This window comes from Aquila chrysaetos, chromosome 23 (assembly GCF_900496995.4).
Source record: "Aquila chrysaetos chrysaetos chromosome 23, bAquChr1.4, whole genome shotgun sequence".
Lineage (NCBI taxonomy): Eukaryota > Metazoa > Chordata > Aves > Accipitriformes > Accipitridae > Aquila > Aquila chrysaetos.
This window is the reverse complement of record NC_044026.1, coordinates 7109322-7134471: the sequence shown is the minus strand read 5'-3', so window position 1 is coordinate 7134471 and position 25150 is coordinate 7109322. Positions and strand designations below refer to the sequence as shown.

Here is a 25150-nt window from a genome sequence, read left to right as displayed (position 1 = left end):
TACTTGTTTGCCAAAGGATTGTTTAACCACTGTTTGACAATTTCCAAATGGGAAAAAATGCTGGGTTTCATCCAAAGGAAGGGAGGAGCTTTTCAAAGTTTTGTATTTAATCTTGGTTAAAAGTAAACAACTTTACCCTTTCAACATTAGTCATGCCTGCTGTATAAAGTGCGGTGTAAAAGCGCTCAGCAAAAAGAGCGCAATGTTTTTCCATACTTTGTAATTATTAACATTTGCATTCGGGATTGAATTGGATTGAATAACTGGCTGGAAGTGGCGTACGGGGCGGGGGGGAACCGGGCATCACGGCGGGGTAACTGGGTGAGCTGGGTGGTGGAGGTAAGTGGGAGAAGCCGCACGGCTCCTTGCTGGAGCCAGGTAGCTGCAGCAGCCTTCAGCCCACAGCCTGCACCCCGCGCCCCGCACACCCCGTGTGGGCAGAGAGGTCTCTGCTGGCTGCTATTTTGCGAGGATGAACGCGTCTTTAAAAACGAAGCAGAATGGAAGGGGGAGATGGGGAAACAGCCCCCAACCCACCACCCAAACTCTGCTGGCGCAGGTATGGCAGTGCTGCCAGGCCCTTCTGGTGGGGACAGAGCTTGCACCAGCTAAAGGGGCTTTTCCCTCCCCAGCAAATCCCTTCTCCGAACAAAAAATTTAAAAAAAGCAACTCTCCTAAAAAGCAAATGCTGTATCCCAAGGGGAGAGCCCTTCTGCGGGTGGAAGGGGTGCCTACTCCAGGTCTGTCTTTGGCACAGCCATGGGGAGGGGGGGTGGCCGGGTGGACACAGCAGTGCCGGCAAACCCCGGGGGGGGGGGGATACCAGCGGGCTGAGCCCAAGCCGTGCCCCCGCTCCCCGGCCATTTCTGCCCTCCCCGGGGGTGAAGGGCAAGCCCGGCCCCCGCTCCCTGCCGCCGTCAGAAGTGGGCAGGAATGCCCGGCGAGGCGAAAGCAAAGGCTCCGAACCAAGAGCTCCAGCCCACTTCCTTATCTCTCACTGGCCACTTTGCAGGAGGAGTATTAGGCAAAAAAAAAAAAAAAAAAACAACAAACCAAAAACCAACAAAAAAAAAATGCAAAGTGGGGAATAAAAGGAATGACCTACTTTGCAACAAGGGAAAAAAAAAAAAGAGCTCTCTGTCAAGGTTTTGCTCTAATTGCCGGTGCGGCGTTGCATAACCAAATCGGGAGCTCCTGCCGGTGCCCGGGGAGGCCGGGAACCTGCCCCGGGGCGGCCCGGTGCCGTGCCCCGCTCCGGCTCGGCTCCCGGGACCGCCGCCGCCGCCGGCGGGGGAGCGGGCACGGGCAGGGCGGAGGGTCACCCCCCCGTCCCCGGGTCGGGGACCGAGCGGGGAGGGCGTCCCCAGTCCCCCCCACCCCCCCCCCGCCCCCGCCGAGCGAAGCCGAGCCGAGCCGGGGTCCCCTCCGGGGCGACCCGGGAGCCGGTGGCCGGGCAGCCGGGCGCAGCCCTGCCCGGCGGGGACGGCGAGCACCGCGGCCGGCTGGAGTGGCGGGGGGGTCCCGGGGTCAGGCGATAGGGGCGGCCGCCGGTGCGGCGCGGCGTTGTCGGTGTGGACATATGTAAAGGCGGGCACGCTGGGGTTCGCTCGAGGCGTTGTGAAACCATCCTTGATACGGGGCTGGCTTTTTGGTTGAGGTTTTTATTTTTTTTAATTTTTTTTTTTTTTCCCCTGCTTCCCCTTTCGTTCTCTTTCCAGCTTCTCCTTTTCTTGGATCCTCGCCTGTCTCCTCCCACAGAACGAGAGAGAGAGAGAAAAAAAGGTCACGTATGTTTGGAAAAATATGTAGGTCAGTGGAACATTCCCTGCACTTGTGCACAGGGAGCCGGGGCGGGAGAGCTCCTCCGCAGCCCTCTCGCTACCCACCGCCCCAGCCCGGCCCTCCCGGAGCCCACCGCGGGGAGGGGGCAGGCGAGCGCCGGCTTCCCTTTCCTCCCCCCTGACCCATTTTGCGCCCCGGCCTCGGGTTTTGCTCGGCCCCCCCCCCCCCCGCAACTCCCCCCCCCCTCTTCCCCGCTCCGCCGCCGGGGAAGGCGAGCGAGCGGCGGAGGAAGCCGGAGCCGCCGCCGCCGCCTCCTCCAGCCGCCGGGGCCGCGGCCGCCCATGGGCGCGGGGCGCGGGGCGCGTCCCCCCAGCGCCGCCGGCTGAGGGCGCGGGGCGGCGGCCCGGCGGCGGGGGGCTAGGGCGGCGATGAAGGGCCGGCGGAGAGGATGCCCCCGCCTCGCCCGCCGGGCTCCAACTTGGCGGAGAACTCTCGGCCCCGCAGCCCCCGCGCCCGCCCTGCCTCTCCCGGCCGCGCGTCCAACTTAATGCCCCAGCGGGAGCCCCAGCCAGCAGCCCCCCCGGCCCCCGGCCTCCCCCCCCCCCCGCAGCAGCCCGGGCTCCCGGCGGCCTCCCGCTGCCGGCGGAGCCCCTGGCCCCGGCGCGCCTGGGTCCCGCGGCGCCCGGGGCGGCGGCAGCGCGGCATGCGGCGGCCCCGCGCACCATGAGACACGGCACCGGCGCCGGCACCGGCACCAGGCAGGAGGCGGGCGGCGTCCCCGGCTCCTCGGCGGCGGCGGCGGCGGCGAAGAGTTTGCCGGTTCCCGAGGCCGGCCTCCCGCGCGGCTGGAGCAGCGGCGGCCGCTGCCGCAGCGGCACCGGCAGGCACCGGAAAACCGGCGGCATCCAGCCCGGCGGCACGGCCACCGGCACCGGCGGCTCCCGCGCCCAGGTGGCCACCGCGGACAGCAGCAGCGGCGGCGGCGGCGGCGGCGGCTGGGGCTTCCCCGCCGCGCTCCCGCAGCACCGGCACCCCAGGTAACGCGCGGCCCTGCGGCCCCGGCCCTCCCTCCGCCCCGCGGGGCGCCCACCCGCGACACCCGCGCGGGGTGGGTGGGGGGGACACACGCGCACACACACACAGGGGACGCACACGCCCGCCCACGCGTGACCCCCCGCGGCGGCGATCGGGGCCAGCTCTCCCGTCCCCCCCCCCGTCCCCCGTCCCACGCACCGCGGGGGTGGCAGATGTGCCCCGGGGTGCGGGGCGGCATCGCCTCTGCCGCGGGAAAGTTTCCGTGGGGAGCGCGCCCGGTGCGGCGGGTCTGTCCCGGCCGGGCTGGGGAAAAATCCACTGCCCCCCCCCCGAACCTGTCCCCCTCCCCATCTCATTTTGGTGCGGTTGGCAGTTTCCTGACGTTGGGGGGTCATTTAGGCTGGACTGCAACAGGGTCTGCGACGCGACCGGGCGGTGTTTGGTCGAGGAAAACTTCCAGTAAGACCAGTGGGATTTTGGAAGGGGCGAAGGCTCCCGGTGGGAGCGGAGGTTGTGTGGTGTGCCGGGAGAGCCCCGCTGCTGCTGCCGCTGCTGCTGCAGCCCTGCGCCGGGCTCCCGCTCGTTTCCCTTCGGCGTGCGGAACCGGGGGGGACACGACGCGTTAGATCCACGGCTGAGCTGCAACACAGGACTTCTTTCGCGAAGAGTTGTGCGGTGGTGTTTTCCTCTATGGTCACTAGCCTGATCTGTCAATTAACAAGCACGCTCATCCAGAAACTTTCCTCCCTACTCCTTAACTGTCTACAGGATGGCAGTTTACTTTCACTCAAGTGACTCAGAAATAATTAGCGGTTATAAGCCTTACAGCCAGCAGAGGAACTTGAATCTTTTCACGGTGCTAAATCTCTGGAAGGGCTGTGGGGTTCCCTCGGACGGGCGCAGCTAACCTGGGCGTTCGGCTCAACAAGTGCCGCCTCTTGAAGTGGAAAATGATCTCTCCCTTACCCCGGTGTGAAATGTTAATTTGTATCCCACCGTGGGTTTAGTGTTTTTGGCCCTACTAAATAATTAGTGTTCACAGTTTCCAGACCTCGCCAGCTCATCCGCTGATCCGTGTCTGATTCCGAGAGCTGTCGGCTGGTGGAGGGCCCAATCCTGCATACATTTCTGTAGATGAATATGGACGCGGAGCTGCTCTGCAGGGATGGCCTGGAAACAGGAGTATTTGGAGAACGTAATTGCCAAGCTGTGCACAGTCTCACTGAACGTGTGAAAACGAGCGTTTTCTGGAACCAGGTATCCGACACCAGGGTGATTCCCCAAGCTGGCAGCACTTCTGTGCCCTGCTCCGAAGCCTGGAGACAGTAGGCTTGCCTAAAATTGCTTTCCCTCCCGAATAAAGGTGCCACCCTGCACGTGTGCAGGATTGAACCCACAGACTGTGCTTTGCAGAATTAACGATTATTGCCCCATTTTCTAGCCTAGAGTATGTGAGAGCACTTGAAGGAGTTGTTGTTTTATCACAGGCAGCAATGTTGTCTACAGTTAAAATTATCTAGTGCTTTCCATTGCAATGCTCTGCTTTCAGGTGCTTATGCATTTGCTAAGCTTAAACCTAGGCTGACATTTTCCAGGTTGAGTGTTTGCTGAAGACAGACTCTCCTCAGGAAGTTTCAGATGAAATGGTTCAGCTGTTTCTGAGAGCGTGGTTAGAGGGAAATGTATTCTTTGGCCACTTATCTGACGAAGATGGTTTAGGTATACATCATCCTGCATTAGGAGACCTTGATCTTTCTTCTTCTGTGAACCTGCGTTTTTTGGCTATGTTGAGAAGCACTTTCATCGAGACTGTTGAATTCTTGTGGCTTTGTGTTTTGGAGCAGGAAAAAGATACTTGGCTGGGGATCAATCTTGTGATGGGGGTGTGCCTTACGTTGAGCCTATGAAAAGCTTCCAGAATTGGTCTCAGTTATCATTTTGTCACAACGCTCACGTTGCGCGCTCTCGGCGGAGGGATGTTGAGGGCTTCACCACCGCACTCACTCGCTGAAGAAGCTCTCGGCACAGAGCACGCTGAACACCCCAGCGTTGTTAGGAGCTGAGCAACTGCTCATCTTCCTGGGAAGAATGAGAGCACTCCACTTGGTGACTGAAGGGCTGAGTGGACTTTCCCCCGCAGTTATTCTTCCCAGTTGTTCCCGCTACAGTGAGCACCATAAGGAGGGAGCATTGAAGACTGTCTCGGCTGTGTCTCCGGTGGCAGGGTGTGCCTGCTGATGCGGAGGCAGGGTGGAGAAGGAGGAGGAAGCTGCTTAATTCATGCATGCGTGGTGACAAGGAATGGTGGGACTAGAATGGAGAAGAAGAAGTATTGGTGATGGAGGCATGGGGAAAGTGAAGAGCAGGGACCTCGAATTAAGTCAAAGGACTTGATGGGGTCATAGATGACAAAGCTTGGGAACAAGGTGCAGGGAACTGGAGATAGAGATGGAAAACCCAGATCAAGAGAAGTAATGGTGGGCAGAAAAAGGTGATGAGAGACTTGTGGTGGACAGGGACAGGAGATGTGAACGTGCAAAAGCTGTGGTTTCCAGTCTTTCAATGATAGGGTCATGGTACTACTCCTTTTTCATCCTTCTCGTCTTCCTCCTCACACTGCCTACTGTGTTCTTCAGCCCTTGTCTCTGCTTCTTCACCCCCTCCCTGGTTCCCTCACAGAAATTGTTGCTGTCTCCTTGCCCTGAGGAGCAACTGTTGTTGCTCCAGTCGTAGACCTTGGACCTGGAGAGGAGCTATTTCCATTGTGGAGCCCAGGCTCTGGAGCTCATGAGCCCATGTGTTTGTTCTCCTCCTTATCCCGTACCCCACCATCGGGCAGCACCCCAAGGAGCAGGACCTGGCACCAGGGCCGGTCTCAGGCCTCCACCGCCGTGTCTGCCCACCTTCTTCTAGCACTGGGTTTGCCGTGGACAGGGTAGTAATTTTGTATGCCCCAGTTAAGCCTGACACTAGATTTTTATGCTGTGGACCTGAAGGACTCAATCCAGTTGGTGACTGCTGCGGTAGGCTGGGGTGGGTTTTCCGCTTTTTAAAGGAAGAATTTATAGCTCAGTATATTAACAATACATCAAAACACTAAAGCCCCATGGAAAAAAATAGTATATAATCATGTAACTGATGTTATATCGTAATACATTCATTTAAGGTAGGAAAATTAAGATCAACAACTGATGGTTTTCATCTGTGGCTCTAGCATTCTTTAAGGATAGGACATTTTGCACTGCAAACGTAACGATTTAAATAACCATTGGCTCCATTCAATCATAAGTTTTGAGCAATCAGATTATTTACATCACTACAACTGATGATTGGCAAATATCATACTCTTGAAAATGACAGTCAAATATGTATTTTATGTGTATTTAGTTGTTTTTCTTTCTTTCTAAGCTGAATTTAAGTAACTTCCATTTGTGTTTATAGTTTTGCTTTCAGGCTCTTAGGGCAGATGCACTTGAGTTGCGGATTTTGTAAAGGGATCATTATCTGTATAAAAAAGTCATTTTCCTAGATTTGGCTTAGCTTTCCATTGATCCTTGATCTTATTAAAACTTGTTCTTGAAAAACTGGGCTGAGGCCATGCAAATATTTGTATTTTAGCTAATTTAATTCAGTCAGAAATCAGCATCGGCTGATAGATGGACTTTTTCTATATGAGACTGATTACTGAAGTTTGAAAAGGAAACACCATGTAATAGCATTTAAGCAGAATGCATAGATGGTGGTGGATTTGTTTATGTAGTGGTGCTTTTGGTATTTCACAGTTTTTTGGGAGGGACTAAAGCCATTACTCTTTGTTGTGACCTGCTATGGACCACACAGGATATATATACCAGTATATCGCCCGCTGAATTCAGAAACACAAGAGTTGCAGGGCAGGAAGGGCAAGGGGGTGAGAAGGGATGTGGTCCTGTAGGCTCGTGCTCTGAGTAAGCAGCTCAGAAACTGCAGGCATGGCTTACTCACTGCATTTATCTTGCGGTGGCTCAGGGATGTCGGCAGATTAGATTGAGGGATTTTGGGGCACGGCTTTCTTGGCTTTGTACACATAAATTCGCTGTACATTTTGGGAGCAGAGAGGAAGGTACCGTTTTTTATGCTTCTCTTCCTGTGTCTCTTCCCCCTGAAGGCAAACCACGAAGCACAACTCAGTCCAACCAAAATGTTGTGTTTAGTTACAATTTGGTAAAAACATTTCTGTTCCTTTATCCAAGGACCATCTCGCATGCTGCCTGCCACGTTTGGGAGGAGCAGTCTTATGCACCCCCAATGCTAGTTTTAATCCTGCTTCAGTCTGAAAATTCACCTGTGGCTTCAGAAAAATAAAACTGTCACAAAAGCTGGGTCACTGGTGAGATTGGACCTTTGTCACTAGGAAATAGTGTTGCCGCACGCTTTGCCCGGTACTCTGTCAGTACCTGCCTGCTCTTCCCTGTCCTCTCCTTTGCCTGCGAGCTCTCTGAGGTAACGCCATCTCTTTCTCCTGTGCCTGTGCGGCAGGTAGCATGCCCAGAGCTCCAAGATACTCCAAAAATGGCCATGTAAATGGTGGGAACAGGGAGGTTATCTCACCTTCTCCTGCTTGGGCAGAAGTCTGTGTAAAACAGCTGGTCTTTTGCTGGCCTGATTATGACAGAAGGTGTTTTTCAGCTGTTTTACCACTGTTCTTAGGGACCTGTGCATAAAATAGAAGATTTCTAGCCAAGTGAAATGATGATACGGGGAAAAAAAATCTAAAGGATGTATACGCGCATTTGAGATCAGAATGGAAATTTGGAAGTTCAGGTACGAAACCTCTGTCATTTCAAAACATACAAGAAGTGCTAGCATGACAGAGCATCATCTGCTGGGACATTTCAATCACCCTTTCTCTTTGAGTATCTTCATGTCCGATGCATGTAATATGCATGTCAGGTTGAAAGTTAATGGAAGAAAGTATATGTATGGTACATGAGTATATGTATAATCATAGAAGTTCATTGCTACAGGTCACTGAAGGTGCAGAAGCTTAGATAAAATCTCCCAGGGACAACTCAAAAAAAAAAAAATCAATGCAATGGTCAGATGTGAGTTTAAAAAAGTAATAAAGGCAAATAGAACATTAGGCATTATTTTAAAAAAGATGGAAAATGATAAAAAGAGTCCCATTATTTCACTATATATGCTATGGTGCACACACATCTTCAGCATCGTGTGTTGTTGATCCCCCCACCTCAAAGGTGTATAATGGCGAGGGAGGAGATTCAGAGGAAGGCAGCAAAGGTGATCAGAGGAACAGCGCGGCTCCTGCCTGAGGAGTAACAACGCTGATAAAGCGATGCCACAGAAATCTGTAAAATTATGCAAAGCATGGAGAAAGCGACAGCAGCGGAGGGCATCGGGTGAAGCAGGGAGTTGTGGGGATGGAAACAAAAGGAGGTGGCTCTTCACGTGGCGTGGTCAGGCTGCCGAGCTCCTCACCACAGGATGTGGATGCTGAGAGGTTACATCAGCTAATGAGGTGACTGGATGAGTTCATGGAAGAGAAATCCATCAAGGGCTATTAAATACAAAACCACTGCCTCTGGCTTAGGAAGTTTGGAGCTGCAAATTCTTGGAAGCTTGGTGAGTATCCTGAGGAAATACCACCATTAGTTTGCCTTGCTCTTCTACTCGCCCCTCGGCACCCGTGCCTGGCCACGGCTGAGCGGGGCTGCCGAGCCAAGTGGTCCCCCAGTGTCTGCTCCGCGGAATGAACTGGGCCAGCACCCGGCCCCACCGTGCCCCCAACGCCAAGGGGCTGCTGGTGCCTCGTGCCTTCGCTGCTCGGGGCTGGCCTCGTTATAGCACATCTGCGGTGGAAAGAGCTAGCTGGAAGAAGCTAGTTGAAGTGCTCCAAAGCTAGAACGCCGGCAGCGCTGCAGAAGGCAGGGTGCGGCGCTCGAGCTCGCTCCCTGGTGTCCTACTATTGAGCTGTGCAGGCATGGCGAGGACAGACAGCCTTATCTTCTTGGGTTCAAGTAGGTTCAGAAAGCAATTATATTCACGGAAGCAATCCCACCAAGAGGCGTTGAATACCAAGATACAATGCCTGGCTGAAAAAGTCTCTGCTGGGAGGCTGTAATATTGCTACACGCCTGCCCCGCTCATGCAGGCTTCCCGAGCCTTTGCTGCTGCCCGGTGTCAGGGAGAGGATTTGGGGCAAGGGGCTCGTCTTCCCTGACCTGGTGTTCCTGTAGTTACAGTTTTATCCGTCTGTACGAGACCAGGCTTTGAAATTCTGAACTGAGAATGTGAGGATGCGTTGGAAATTAATTTTCTTCAGCTATCCGCTGCACTTAAGCGCTGCTTAAAACAATAATGTCGTGTTGACTGCTGTTTACTAAACCAGACAATTTGCTTAATCAGCTGAAAGGCAGATTTTAAAGCCCTGGCTTGCACTTACCACGGCTGTGCTAAACCAAAGGCTGTGTATTGCTGTTCACTTAAGCAACGGCCAAAGCACAATGTATTCAAATGCAGCTCATGCTGATGATATTTGCTGGCTTTTAGATGAGAGCTGTTGCTATTAAAACAACAGCAACAATCCCAAACTCAGCAATGTCTCAGTCCTTCTGATTGTTCCTTAAATTTTCTAGACGCTAACTGATACAGAAACTCCAATGCAGCACTTAATGGAGCTCACAACTGCCTAGCTGTATATTTTTGGGCAACCTTATGTAATAAAATGGCAGGCCCTTACACTGCCTGCGTGAGCGAGGTTGCATAAGCAGCCTGGGGAAACAACCGGCGCTCCAAGAGCCCTCCTGAATCCTGCACGTCTTGTTTGATCTCATTTAACATTATTTAATAAGCGATATTAACCACTGCCCCCCCCCCCCCCCCGAGTTATCTCGGAGCAGTGATACTGATTTAATTTCATGCACAGACCTCACTTTTTAGAGAAGTCATCAAACTTTTCAGTCAATTGAGCAGTCTGATGTCCAGGTAGCCTTGAATTTTCTGTAATCAGCACTCAATCCAGTTAAAAATAAAAACACATTAAAAACAAAACCTTGAACAGGAAAATACTTGTTTTTCATTCCCAGTTCTAATTTGGTAACCATTCTTAAAGTTCATCACTATGGTTTGTTCTGTCTTGGGATAAAAAATTTATTATTCAAGCAGCTTTATTTTTTTTTTCCTTGAAAAATAGGCAATACTGTTCAATCATTGGGAAGAAAACCAGCATGAGAAAATCATAATCAACTTTAACAGGCTTACAGATGGCAATGAATTTCTTTAAGCATAATTTTAGCCCTGCAAACAATAATAATTGAGTTTGATTATTTATTATCATTTTGTCATTGATGAGCAGACCAGACTGTTTTTCTCTTGATTCTGTCTGTTAGGTGTGTCAAATTTTTAAGCTGGAGAGCAATTTTAATAAGGCAGCTCCCACTTGTAATCTCTAAATCAACAGGTGGATGTAATCGTGCAAAACCTGAGAATTACTGGTTATCTGATTGAGTCAGTGGCTGAATGAATCCAACTTTGAGCGTGTCCTAGACTTATTGGTTTGGGTGGGACACCTCTCATTAATATGTCATGGAGACTTGACATGCTATTTCCCATATTATTGCTAAGAATGGTATGCTTGCAGAATCTTGTTAATAATAAATATTATTACTGCATGCAACGTGATCAGCTGGAGATGGGATATTTTTCTGCTATTCCTAGTTCTCATACAAAATATCTGCCTTGGTGTTTTTATTGGTACTTCTACAGATTTTACTTGCGGTATTTTGTCTGTTCCTCGTTTTGACCTCTAAAACAGTAAAAGGTTTTAAATTGGAGGCTTTGCATTAGACATACGCACATTCCAGTTACACTTCCAGTGAGAGTTCCTCTAATTTATGATTTATAAAGGGTAAAACAGCTGTATGATTTCTACATGGACCATTAAGGCCACTACTCAGTTAGGCAGAATCTTCATCCTGTTCATCAGATCAGCATCGAGTTTTTTTAATTTGCTTTATCTTTGGTTACCAAGCTAAGAAGAGTATTTTATTCTCTGTTCTACTTATCTTATGCTTCCTTTTCAATATATTAATTTCAATATATTAAACCAGCCTAATCAAACAATAGTTCTGTGAACCAGATGGGTGCACTTCCAACAATTTCAGCAAGAGCAATACTGATAAAAAATAAATAGGTCACTCATATTCACTCTTGTATTTATGTTTTTTTATAAGGACTGAAGAATCTTGCTTCTTTTCTGGGCTGTCACTGAAGTCAATGGAAACTTTGCTGGAATAATTCTGGACATTTAATTTGATTGTTTGCAAGGTGGCACTAGTCAGTTTTTTCATCTTTTTTTCTTTCTTTCCAGCACAAAGGACCTTATTGTCAGCTGATGCACAGCGATGTAACTCAGCTGGTTGTAGCAATTACATTTATACTGCCTGGCCCCTAATATCCATATTTCTTCAAAAATGCATCGTCTTTTTCAACAACAGAATATCTTGCTATATCTTGCTGTTATTGAAGTGTAAGAAATAAAGCTGCATTTGGTGCCTATCTGCTGTCCTCATTAAGGCAAGACTCCCACTGAAATCAAGGAGAGTTTGGCTGACAAAGAATTACTGGCTTGAGCTTCTGAAAGGTCTAAACTTTCTCTGTCACTTTTTGGGTCTGAGTTTTGGTTTTGTTTGTTTTTTATTTGGTTGGGTTTTTTAAATGTTATTTTATTTTTTATCTCACCTTATATTTTAACTGCTCCCTCTCCTTTTATATTTATAGTTTTGAATCTTTAGCTTCCTTCACTAGTATCTTTTTTGTTTTTACTTCAGTCAAGCCTTAGGACCTTGTACTCCCCACCTTGCCCTCTCCTTTCTTCTCTCCTCTTACTGTCTCGCTCTCTCTTCCAGTTATCCTTCTGTTATCCTCCCCTTCACTGACAACAGCACTGTAAAAAGTTGATATACATCATGCATGTTTCCAGGAATTTCATTTAGCTTGTTTAGACCCCTTTTACGTACAGCTACCTATATTCAGGTACTTGCCTTAGGGTGAAGCCGCAGTTTGTAAGATTGGTGATGTAGACAGAGATTTATTTGCACAATATTCATCTCTGTAATCTTTCCTCCTCTTCTGGGTAGGATCTTCGAAGTTCCTCTGAAGTATTGATGTAGGGTTTCAGCAGTAAATTGAGTTTTGGACTGATAGAATAAATATTTGGCATAGTACTGCAGTCAGAAAAAAATAGTTAAGGATTTTGAAGTCTGTGTAGAAGGGGTTTTGTTGAGAGCGACGAAACTGGAAATCTCCAAAGAAATGGGTTTTATTCATAATTCTACTGTGCAATGTTACAAGCTTAGACCACATATATATCATGCTTTTTGTGCATCACTTCTCTGATCCATAAAGTAGGGCAGCTTTACAGAGTATTGTAGGCTATGATCAATTCTGGGTGCCATTCATAGCCAGGTATCTGAGGGAGGCACGAAGCCGGGGAATCTGGGGTGCTAAATATACCCTTGGCAGAAAGAGGAGCCACAGCGAAGGCTTTTTTGGGCGTTGATCCATCTCGGTGGTTAGGATACATTAGGCAGTACCTTGTCACCGCAGGCACTTTGCTTCCAGCTGTGCAACACCTGATGGCATTGGAGCTTTCCATGGATGTCCTGGCTCCGCCGGTGACCTGCACAATTGCTCGGTTCCCCCCTGCTACCTCTTAATCATTTGCATTTTTCAGATCGAAAGCATTTTGAAAGTGCCAAGTATTGTTATTTTCTTGCAAGTTTGACTGAAATTCGAGTTCTTTTCCAGAAGACCTAATTCATGCTTTTGAAATAAATAGTAGGTGTATGGCTTCTTAATGTACAGCGTAGCCTTTCAAACTAATGTCGTCAGCTTACTGTTTCTTAGCATCTGGATCCCTGCAGATACACTTCTTGAAGTAAAAGGCATAACACTAAACCTGCTTATTCTCCCTTAAATAAGCAAACACATTTTCTCTTATTGTAATGGTTACAAATAATTTTTCATGGTGTCCAATTGCCTGTTACTCCAGCAAACCTAAAATGTATCAAAAACTACAGGCTATATATAGAGAGAGTAATTCCAGTTAAAAAGGCATTCTTCTTCTTTAACGCAATTTCTATTTGATTTTCTCAAAACCCTCCTCTTCCAAAGAACAATTTAAACCACATCTGAACGATAGATTTATTGTTGTCGACTGAATGAGAAATTTGATAAAGATAGCTTTTCGATTTCCATTAAAAATAGATTATTTTTCAGAGGACTGGAGGATATAAGTGCAATTTTTAACTTTGAATTTCACATTTCGCTTGCCCGGTCTATAATATATATATTTTGAAAGTCCTAATTGGCATCAGACTCGGCATATTTCTCTGCATATTTTTTCTCAGTGTGAAACTCTTAGAGGGTCATTGCGCTGGTTAATGAAAGAGGGCTGACATTCTTTGTAAGTCGTGAGTATTTAAATATTCTTCTATGCAAATTTTGCCTTTTCGTGAAAAAAATGTTTAAAGAGACATCTTAAAAAGATTTCCTTAGAAGTGTTGAAAAATGCAGGTTACATTCATTCAAAATCTAGATATCCAGTGGTGGGAGGTGATGACACATTTCAAATTTGCTACTGTATAATTAAGAGGGGATTCCATGTAGGAGATGTAAGCATAAAAATTGGGTATGGCTCTTCACAATGCTGCTAGTTTTGCAGCTGAATTCCTCAGTACTTTTCTTAGAGTGTATAATCAGTTACGCTTGTGCTGATTTAATCAATTATTCTTGTGCACAAACAAACAAACACAAACAAAACCCAGCTAATTTCAGACTGTCTTTGAAACATCAGAACTGGAGATTTCACTTACAATGAAAGAAATATTATTTTCAAGCCTTTAGAATGATTTTAAAAATGGCAAAGATATATTTGGGAACTCTCATACTTTTGGGTACCGGCAGCTGTGTATCCTTATGCAAAAGTGGATTTGGCTGAAAGACCAATTCATAAATATTGTATCTGAAGATTGCAGCAAGCTTTCATATTTGCAAGAGATAATGTAAAATGTGCAACATTTTTTTCTTCACTCTGCGAAGTTTCAGCTTAAACAGCTCAGTCTCCCAAATCTAATGAATAATAGCCAACAAACAAAAGTATCCATGGCTTCTTGAATCGCGGGGGCTGGAGACCATTCTGTCTGCGGAGGAGGAAAGGTCAGCCCGCTGTGGTCAGCCTGAAAACCCTCCTGCGTACTGCCAAGCTGTGAAGCGGCTGGGAGGCGGGAGATGTCAATAAATAACTTGACTCCTGCACTCCGTGACTTCCCATCTCGCGGTCTAGGAGCTTCCAAGCAAGCAACGGACTGCTCCTAGTTGCGTTGCTTGGAGAAACCAAGTGGGAGATGGGGGAACCTCTCGTTTCTCTGTTAGAAAAAAAATCTCTTTTTTTCCCCTTTTTTTTCTAGACCTCCTCCGCCTTGATCTGCTGTTTGGGGAAGTGAGGGGTGTAGTGGGGGAGGTAAGACTTATCTTTGATCTGATGGCTCCTTTCATTCTGGGCTGCTCTCCAGGAAAAACTTTTCCCCCTTGGGGACGCAGCATTTTTCATGGCAGAGGCTCTGCGAGCGAGAGCGCGGTGGACGATCCTGAGCTCGCCTGACGTGCGCTTGACATTTTAGCACAGATTCGGCAAAGCAGCTTTATTCAGGTAAACACTTAGGCACATGCTTTTCATTACACATTTGCTCAGAATTTCATCCGAGTTTCTCTCCTGAATATGGAAAGACTTAAGCACATGTTTAAGGGCTGAGTAGGTCCCCGCTCTGACTCACGTATAGCGCAGCGAGGATGGGTTGGATGGGAAGGGAGCCGCCATCGTGGCCGCGCGGCAGCTGAGGAGTGGGACGTACCGTCTGAAAATCGGCACGCGGCAAAGGGGCCTTGTTCTTCTGGGAGGCAGCTTTTTATCTGCGTATGGCCCCAAGAACAGGAGCGGGCCTGGACTTTTTAGTTCCATCTGCCCATTCGTTCTTCTGTTTCTCTTCATTTTGAAGTACTCTGTGTCGGGTTTGGATGGGCTGAAGTAGGTCTATAATGAAAATTTGTTTGTTCTGCAGCCTCATGTTTGGCAGTTCTAAGACTTGCCCATCCAGCACCCCAAAAAGAGGACGGCGTTCTTTTGCAGAATACTTTGGGCAATCTGTATGTAAAGGTGGTGCTGTATGCTAAGTCCTCTGAGGATTACTCAGGCCTCATCAGCCACGGAAGGCTTCTGAAAATTATTAAGTATTTGTCAGCAGTGAACACATACCCAAACCTTTTGGCTCTTTCTAACTACTTTATTCATGAAAAATGTTGGTTCGCAGTTTTGCCTGCAAAACTTAAATTGATTCAGGCACTGATGTAACCTTTTTTGCTTCTTTTGAGGATCTGAATTACGAATCTAGATTAATTGTTTTGCAACACAGAGAAGGAAGGAGAAAGGCACTGCAGAGTGAGCTCGGAAATGCTTCTGCAGGAAGGTCATTGTGGTGAGCCACGTCTTGTCTGCTGTTAAAGGTCTTTGCTGACAATAATACATGTAAGGGCACAGTGGTAGCTTTCTCCAGCAGATACGTATTGTATGCAGTTACTTTACTGGCAAAACTAAACTGTTTCCCCAAACAGAATGAGCTATCCCAGCAAAAAGGTGTTTGGGGGGAGTATAGTAGAGTCAGCACAAGGATGTTTCCAACATAGGCTTCACTGAAGGTTTTTCCACATTCCTCACTGGCAATGCCACCCAAAATTTGAAATATGGACTACACCTAAATAGAATATGGATAATGGGTTCCAAAACCTCATCTGATGAATAGCTTTAATTGTTGCATTTCTTCTTGCACTTTAACCAGGAGTCTGGCTACAATGGGGGTCGCATGTTTTTCAGGGATTATAGGGTAGGAAGTGGCTCACTTCAGGCCAGCCTTTTTTTTCTGCATTTTAATCTGGAGTTAATAACTTTTTGGATGTTTCTCCCTAGTCTTGTTTCCCAGGTAGTCTACAGGTTTCTTTTGGAGAAGTTTGTTTGATGTGAAACTCCTCTCACTCTGCCAGAGCGCGACAGCTCTTGCAAGACAATTGTCTTAAAGAGCAAAGCAATAACTGGGGAGTCATGAGACACATCTGGCCTGAGCTCAGGCAGCACTGCCCCCATATCGTATTCTTCCATTTAAGACTGGTTCTCCATTGCTTTATCAAATCTTACCCATTTTTGCTAAAGCCATAGTTGCAAGACTGCTTTAATCCATGTAAGTCTCTGCTGCTACCTCAAAGGATGATCCTGCCTTACTCCCAACTCTGGACACTCGTTTCTGTTATTTCCCTTGTCCTGGACCAGTGGGCCAGAGAAGGAAGCTGATCTTGCTGAAATTTAACCTTTTCTGTGCATGGATGGGTTAATTTTCACCAGTTGTGTTTTCTTAAGCTGGTTCACTGTGCAGCCACGCAACTGGTGGTGGTGAGGGGGTCAAAGGAGGAAAGAGAGATTTCTTTTGGAGCCAGGGTGCGTTTAAGCCACTTTACAGCATGTGCTGAACATTTTCCAGGACATGCAAGTGTCCTGGAGGAGAAGAGAAGTGGGGCTGGGGTTTGTCCTGAGGGGAGCTGGCGAGTAAAGAAATGCCAGCAAGGCTGAGTGACTTACTTAGGGAAGTTGTACAAGTCGGGCAAGGAAATAGTGAGCTGGGGAGAAGAATGGAGCAGCAGGAGAGGGAACACAGAGAGTGCATGGAGTAGAAAACGATGACCAGCAGGAGAAGGAACATGGACGGGTGATGAGGAGCAAGGGAGACAAGGAAATTTGAGCTGCAATCCATGGCAGTGGGGAGAAAGGAGAGAGGAGGGATGGTGAAAGAGCCCCTAGTACAAGCTTGGGTGAGGAGGGGGTGCTGTGGACAACTGGAAGAAGAGAGTGTCAGGAAGGGAGTGAGCATGGAGCTGAGCCTGGGAGAGGGAGATCAGGATGGCAACATGGGTGCAGTGCAGTAGGGAGAAAGAGGTTGGAGGAGAAGCCAAGGAGGTCTTTGGGCTGAGCAAAGTCTGAAAGCGGGGTTGGAAAGCAGAGAGTGATGCCCAGAGTTGCTTGGGAAGTACCTGGGACTTGGAAAGCCAGAAATAAAGATGAGCCCATGCTCATCCTGAAGTGTGGGGCTGGAGCGAGGAGTCTGAGGTACAGAAGGAGCCGTCAGGCTGGAGGTTGAGGGGACAGGCAGGGGCTGCTCGGTCACGCAGGCACCTGGGACGGGAGCCCGGTGCTGGCAAACTCGGTGCTCCTCTGCTGCCTCAAAGCCCAGGGGGAGAGCATCTCATCCCTGCCGCTCACTGCTCCCCCTTGTCCCTACCTACAGCGGGACCCTGGTTAGCCGAAGTGACTGGAAGGCTGCTGATATTTTGGAAATGTCACAACAATGCCAAGTAATGAGGTTTTCCAATTTTTGAGAGACCTAGCAAAGTCACACACTCACAGAAACTGCATTAAATGCAGCCGAGCACTCAAAAATTAGGAAATAGTATAATTAAGTCTGCCTGTGTAATTTTAATTTATTCACTTCCTACATATTCATTATGATTCAGTACTTAATGATTTAATGATCACACTACGATCAAATAATTTTTTTGTTTTGTTGTTGCCGGTCATTTTAAGTCAGGTTAATTCACTGGCGGTTCCCAATCAGTTCACTGAGTCACTGCACAACTACTGGTGTAAGCTGGGGGGACATGGGAAGGATGTGACTGCTTTTGTGCCAGTAGCCTGGCCCAAACCAGTTCTGAAATGACAACATTAACCTCCATGTAGTAGGGTAATGACTTCAGTTCTATTAAATGTTGGCAAATCCGGGCAGATTTTTAAATGGGGATATCCTTGTTGCAAAGAGCCCACAGAGCTGCAGAGCAAGGACTAACTTTTCTCAAGAACATATCATCTCTACTTCTTAACTCTTTTGGCTGAAATCAGGAATAATTATAATTCTAAGGCAGACACCGGACTGCAAACTTCCAACCCAAGTGCTTTGATGATGGAAATGTTCTGTGTAACCAAGAAAGGTTCTTGTAACTGGAAGAACCAGGCAAGGCTTCCTGGCAGGTGCTGTCCCCAGACTGCTCCCTAGAAAAGGCAAGAGCTGAGGGAGGTCCAATGAGGCTAGCCCTGAATAAAATTGATATTTCCTGCAGCCAAATAGATGAGTCTTAATAAAACCCTGAAGACTTCAGACTTTCTCCTTGATCATTCTGCGAAGCTGTAGGTGCGTTTACTGAGCAAAGCTTTTCTTAGAGGAGCTCCTCCATTTTCTCTTAAAATTATTGTTTCTTTAACTTCGGGTCAGAGGAAAAATGGAATAATGAAGCTGCTTTGTACCTCTACTGGCTACGAGTGGTCATGTACAAAAACAGGGCTAAGAAGGGGTATTTTATGCGCAACACAGCTGAATCACGAAGGGCAGTGCCAGAATACCTACCGCAGGTAGGGAGTGGACACCGTCAACGGCTGCCATCACTAACAGAACTGCCTACTTCAATTATTTTAGCTGCTAACAGGCCCAAAAGATAAGTTGAAAGAACAAGATGAGCGCAACACAAAGGCGTTTCTGGGTCACGGCCAGTTCCTTCATATCCCCTGTGCCGCAGCAGGCAGGGGAGACGGCGCATGGTGGCTGGCTGAGCTTTCCAAGCCAGGCCATTCCCAACGAGTAGCTGCTGGGTTCAGATCTACTTTGCACCAGGCAAGCAGTGACAAGCACATTGAGGATGACATTCTGACTCCTTTGAACTTCAATGTGACAAAAATTTTGCCTTTATGACCCAGAGGTTTGGGGCTGCGCTCAGGCCGTTTCATGCTGTTTCCTGATGCGCCCTGTTCTGTTCACCATTTTCTGCCACTTTGACTCAACAGGCATCATTTTGGGGCCTCTTTATCTGTTTTAAAAAGGGGGGCTTTGTGGTTCGACAAGCTTGAGGTAGGTCAAAGGGGGAAAAAAATGCATTTTGTTTAGTTGCAAAGTATTTACCTGGAAACTTTGTTTCTAGTAAGTTATACAGCTAAAAAGATAGTTTAGAAGACTAAATTTGACATAGAATTTGTAATTTGTATTTGAAATCTACATAATTGAGAAATAATAAATACTGAGCCCACAGTGCTACTTTCTTGTTTGTTTTCAGGTGTTTCTGCTGCTAAGATATCTGTTTTGGTATGGTTAAATCAGCCTTTCGAGGTTTTAAGTTAAAAATTCTAACTTATTTAAATAGACTAATAAAGATTTTTTCTTGCTAATAGCTAAAGTCATTTTTATTACTACCTTAGTGATATAATTTTCATTTTAAAAAACTGCGCTATTTTTAGATCTTAGGAAATATGTTGTTCATGTTCAGAACTATGTAAAGCTTCAACAGTTCTTTCTGATATGAATTATTTCAAGATTGTCAGTATGTAACCAAACTCTAGAGATCAAACAGACTTTCTAATTAGTTTTCTGATCTTCTAATTACATCTTTTAGAAGCAGATTGACAGGCATTAATGAAACTTTTTATGTATATTTATAATTTACACTCTACAAAACCTTGTGCAAAAGGAATTTTATTGTCTATTCATATACTTCTTAAGCTAAGGAAATACAAACTTTAAGGATCTTGCTGTAACGACGTTGCTTCTTGCTTGCTGAGCCAGAGTTGTATTATATCTGTGCTGTTTTGTATTATATCTGAAATTCAACAAGGTATTAAAACTTGTGCCTAAGTTTGAAGTTATTTTTATTGTTGAAGTGACTTGATTACTCTCATGCATCAATGTCTTCAGGAGAGTAATAGGTCTTGTTTCTATCCTATATTTTTATGCTTTAAGCCTATAAGTATGCAAAATGTCCTTTAGTCGTGAGCTGTTTAAGAACAAAGCTTTACGCATTTCTTTTCTGCTGTGCAAGGCCGGAAAGCTCTGAAAAGTAGAATTAATGTAAACAGTAAGAATAAAAATCTTTGCGGTGTCCATACGTCACATCCTGTCAGATAGATGCATTAACTTGCTGGATTATGGGCTTCAGTCAGCAAAAAGCAAAGCAAGCTGGTAAATAAAAGTTTGACCTGGTTTTCTATATAATTAAAATAGTCAGTAGATTTAAAACTGATGGAAGGCAGTGGACTCTGCTAAAACAGCAGGCAGAAATTGAAAGCAAATATAAGTTACCTGTTAGATAGCTCTTCAGAAGAGAGAGTCATTCTTTCATTTATCCTGGTATATGGAGACCAAAAGCTCCCCCGTGAACTTTTGAGGGATCCAGTTAACATCTGAAGTCCATCTATTATAGCTACAGTAAATACATTGTTGTCATGGTAATGCAATGATCAAAGTCTGAGGGAAAAACTCCAGCATTTTTATGGTTCGTAGTGTGAGATGAAAGGAAGGCTTGACAAGAAATAAAATAGAATTGATAAGCATTTAGTTTAAGTTGATTTCGCAACCTTCCAGAAAGATGTTACGAATTTTAATTTAAAATGAAACAATTTCAATTTAATTATGTGATTTTTTTATAGGTATTCTGATATTGTTAATGCTCAGAATAATGCTGTCGTTGTTGCCTGGGAAAGGTGGCGGTTTTCCTTCCCCAAATCAGTTTTCTAATTCTGGGGGGCAAAATTGACCCAGTTGGGCCCCTTGCGATGCTGTGCAGGGAGGTCGCTGGGAGCAACTGGGAGGATTCACGGGGAGATCTACCGAGGGATGAAAGTTGGGGTTTCACGACAGACCACATCTTATTTAAGTCCACTCTACCCCCGAGTGCACTTAAATGGTGGAGGGCTGGTCCCATTTGTACCCGTAGTCTGGCAAACACCAGCTTGCCAGCCCCGTCCCCTGCTCCTGGCTGTGCACTTCTGCCAGTTGCCTTCTGCTATCCGACCAAGTGAGGCTTCTGCAGAAGTCCCTTCAGCTCTCTACATCAGAAAATAAAAGGAAAAAAGGAGAAGACGGCTATTTCTTTGCCAAATTACGGAGTTGAACCCCCTCACAGAAGGAGCAGGGACCAGCAGTGAGGATGAGCAGGGCAGGAGAAGCAGAAGGGGAGGAAGACCTCCTCTGTTTGGTGGCCATGAGCCATTTGGCTGGCCCACTCTTTGTGGCCTTGAGCATTCAAGATGCAGAGCTGCTTGCTCACGAAGCAGGTGACGTGCATGTCCCCGAGGAAGCGCAGGGCAGAAGGGTGGCTTGAAATCCTCCGTTCCTCTGCTACTTCAGTGTCTGTCTTACTCAGGGCTGTGCTTGGGGCCATCTGAAAGACAGGAATACAAAGCCCCAGTCCCTTCTGCGTTTAGGCAACAAATCTTTCCCTCCGGGTTGTGAATCCTATCCCAAGGTGACCTGCTTCCCTCATGATACTGCATGGGACACCTGGTTCCAGTTTCTGATTTCCACTCCAGTAAGGGTTGCTTGAACATTGGGCCTGGCTGCACAAAATATTACCTGGCTCAGATCCCTTTTCAGAGGAATCGTCTCCTTTGCCAGCACGCTCACAATGTGTTTCTAGCCCCAGTCTAATATTACTTGCTCACAGTGAATATCTCATTATTCCAAAGCTGTGTCCTTCACTTCAGTGGTGTAGCTTAATGGGGTATACGCATGCATGCCCATAAATCTTGATGGATCAAGCTGTGCAAGCTTTAGTCCCAGCGAAAGGGGATGACTCACCTGATGAAGTGCTCACTACTCAAAGCAAAAGCTGCACAAAGGAAATCTTAAGTGTTAAAATAATCTTTTGTCAACAGGGACAGATTCTGACCTCCTTAATCACACTGACTGCATCTTACAAGTAGTCCCAATGAATGAACTGAAACTACTTGCAGAGTAATAAAGTAGCTCTCCTGGGAGAAAGGGTACTGGATTCCAGCTATAGGTCATCAACCTTCTGTTGAAGTCGCAGTCCATTTAGTTGATGTCTCATGGCTAATGTTCCATGACAGCCCTTTAATACACAAGAAAACAGCTTAATCTGAGAGACCCCTCCTGGCATGTTATAAATTTCATCAGTATTGAGGGGACCATTGAAATTAAAATTACAAAAAAGATGTGAAATGTCACACGACATGGTGATGCTCAAATGCTGAGCACTCTCCTAACTTACTTTCTGGACGCTGGTGTAGGCCCACAGCCTGAGATAAAGGCATAAATATGGAGGGAAAGGCAAAAACAAGAGAAGATTCAAAGGAAAAAGTGCAAAACCAAAAAGGAAGGTAATAAAGGAGAATTTCACTTCCAAAGTGCTTGATTTTCTGAACAGAACTGATGAGAGTGTGGAAACCACAGGGGTGGTATCCATGCAGGATTAAGACTGCTTTCATTGTATTTTGTAAACATAAGCAGTACAAAAATTGAGTGCATGTGAGCCATCATGCATAAGACCTGTATAAACACCATGACTGCTAATCTGCAGCCCTCCCTGGATTTTTAAGAAAATCCTTGCCAGAAAAGGACTGGTGACCTTAATATTCTTTTATTCAGTAGCTACTGTGTCAAAAAACAATTTAACTTTGCAGACCTAAATGATAAGAAAGTACTTGTCTTGAGGATATTACTGCCTCGCGCAGTTTTCAACCTAAACAAAGTAAATAGAAAAGTAGTTTTGTCTGAATGAGGACTGTATGGTGTGCCCCAGAGGAATTAAAACTCCAGGAAAGGAAATGGAAAAATCTAGAAAATGAAGAAAAACAAGTACTACAATTTAATAGCATGTTTAAAGCATATACTTGTTTAAGAACATGTGCTCAACATCTTCCCTTACTGGGTTTTTAGGATGTACAAGTAAGTACCAGATGATGTATATTACTAAATCACAGTGCAAAGGTCGATACATGTATCCGCAAAACTAGCATTTTTCCTGGACTGCAGCCTGGATATGCAAAAAAAAAATTAGAAGAGAACAAGGAAATGAAAGTATTAAATGCACTTTTTTACCTCCAAATAGACTGTAAATCAAGCATACATAAGTTTTCATCAGTCTTAAGGCAGCACTTAGCTGTATAGAATATCAAACATTCAAAGGAAAGACCATCACTTCCGAGATGCACTTACTGTTCTCATTTGTAATTTATCCTGTAAAAATACAGCAGCGGAATGTTAATGCTCTTTGGTAAGATCTTTAAAACTGGAGAAATACTGAAGTCAAAAGGACATGCTCAGTCTGACAGCCTGGTAATTTTTTAAGAATGATCTGAAAGTGATTTCAGAGACTCCTCTTACTCCTGAATCCTCATCTTGTGCTTTTGCAATTCTGCTTCTGAGTGTTTAATACATTATTTTTCTCTCTGTGTCTGATAGGGCCATCCAAGAACAGGGGAAGCTAAATGTCAGGCCACATGTCTGAAGGAATAATAAAATAAAGGGTCTTTATATAAACAAAGTAAAGTGGTTTTTTTTAAAAGACAAAGATTTCTTTCTTTTCCTTCAGATGATTGCCCTTGTACATTTTTGGAGGGGAAGAGAAGACTTGCTAGCCTAGGTGAAGAGGCTGAGGCCTGAAAGAGGAAAGAAAAGGCATTTGATTTGTTTAGGAAGGCGAGGAAGGGTGCACGTGAAAAGGCAGTAATGGGGTTTCCTGAGATCCTGGGGAACCAGAGGGATGGAGAAGGACATTAGCCGGAGCCTGGTCCTTTACTATCAGCTGGCACATCTCAAGCAACAAGTATTTGATTGCTTTTGATAGCTCTCTTAAAATTGGGTTACTTGTGCCCTAAGGTTCTGTTTCTCTCTATTGACTACAAAGGCAGTTTTGACAGTTACCGCTGCTGCCAGCATCTGTACTGTAAAGACCTGAAGTTAGGTGAGATGAATCACAAGCCAGATGTATAAAAGTTAGACATCGTTACCTCTAACTTACTGGTTTGTTAATCCTTCCAGGATCCAGTCCTTGCAACCTGCCTGGGTTGGGTGTTGAGATACAAATTATTTTCTTGGGGAAGTACGGATTATTTGGTTGTGTTGTGTGTGTGTGTGGTTGTGTGCATACCTGTCTGTCTGTCTTTTGAACCTGCTGGCCAATTTGTTAAGTTTGAGAGAAGGGTAAATATCTCAAAACTACTGAATTTCTTCAACTTTTCTAACAATAGATACCTGTCCCTGCAGACACCAGAGAACCTACGCAAGAGCTTTCTGACAGAAACCAGTAGGGCATCAGCTAGTATTGGTTTCACTGCTCACAAAACGTCATTTATTATCTGCAAATGCTTCCTTTTGGATCTGGATTCAGTGGAGGATTAAGTGGCTCACATCTGCAGTGAGTTGTTCCACACCTGTAACATTGCTCTTAGCTTAGGATTTAGGAGTAAGGTGACGTGGACCTGCTTGCTGCTAGTGCTTGCTTATGGCCAGCCCCAGCTGCCAGCCTCTGCCCACAGCCATCCTTGACGTGGGTCCTGCCATGCCTAGGAACACCATGGGTTTGTGCATTTGGTTTTAAAAGCCAAATATTTTAAAAAGAAAAAGTCAGCAACCAGGGAAGAAAAGAAGTGGGAACAGTATGGAAATTGGGAAAGGTAGACGGGCTTAGGGCCAGGTTTCTTGAATGCATGGTGGTAGCAGTTTTGGCAGATGAAGCATTATAGTCGTGGTTGCTCTGGTGAGGTTTTTGTGCGGTGACTGCACACTTCGTCTCCTCTGGCCACAAAAAAGGAAATCACCAGTGGAAGGGATTACTAATGGGAAATGCTATATTATTTTCATAGGTCTAAGAGATGATGTGAAAAAAGTGAATTGCCAGGGAAAGACAAAATCACGCTGAACATTGCAGCATTTAGACCTGCTCTTGTCTAATTGCTTTTCTAGAGACGTACAAAAAAAAAAGCTAGAAACGTGGTGCTGTTGATTACATCGGTAGGATCCACTGATCTGAGGACTCGCACGCAGCCAGCTGGCTTCAATTTGAATTTTCTGAGGCCAGCCTTGTCTATGGCATGTGAGCTCCATGCAACAGGAGAGAAAGGCAATCACCATGGAAAGTGAGGAGATAAAGAAATTGCCTGCTGAGCGCCAAGCTTGCTGCTCACAGAGCCGCCGATAAATATCACAGGTTTTATCTCGAAGGTCCGAGGTCTTCCCCATCACAGGTTTGTAATTTTTCTCCTCCTCCACTGCTTAACATTTCAGAGCAAGCAGGAGCTGGCTACTCTGCTTGCCCTAGATGAGTCACTCCTCCAGATAAGCCTGACTGACTTCAAAACTCAAGTTACTCTGCGTCGAGTGTAAAACGTTGAGACAGAAAAAAGCAGACTGCAAATGAGGAAATGCTCCTGCCAAATTCTAGTCCCCGTCACAT

The 25150-nt window shown here is 46.4% G+C and overlaps 1 protein-coding gene across 1 annotated transcript in view; it reads left to right on the top strand.

Annotated features, from left to right (window-relative positions):
* Positions 1-2128: 2128 nt before the first annotated feature.
* NPAS2 (neuronal PAS domain protein 2) overlaps positions 2129-25150 on the top strand; it is a 107500-nt gene continuing 84478 nt past the window's right edge. The window contains 1 exon segment of the mRNA XM_029998674.2: positions 2129-2820. Within this exon segment, the coding sequence (XP_029854534.1) occupies positions 2507-2820 (314 nt within the window). The 5' untranslated portion in view covers positions 2129-2506.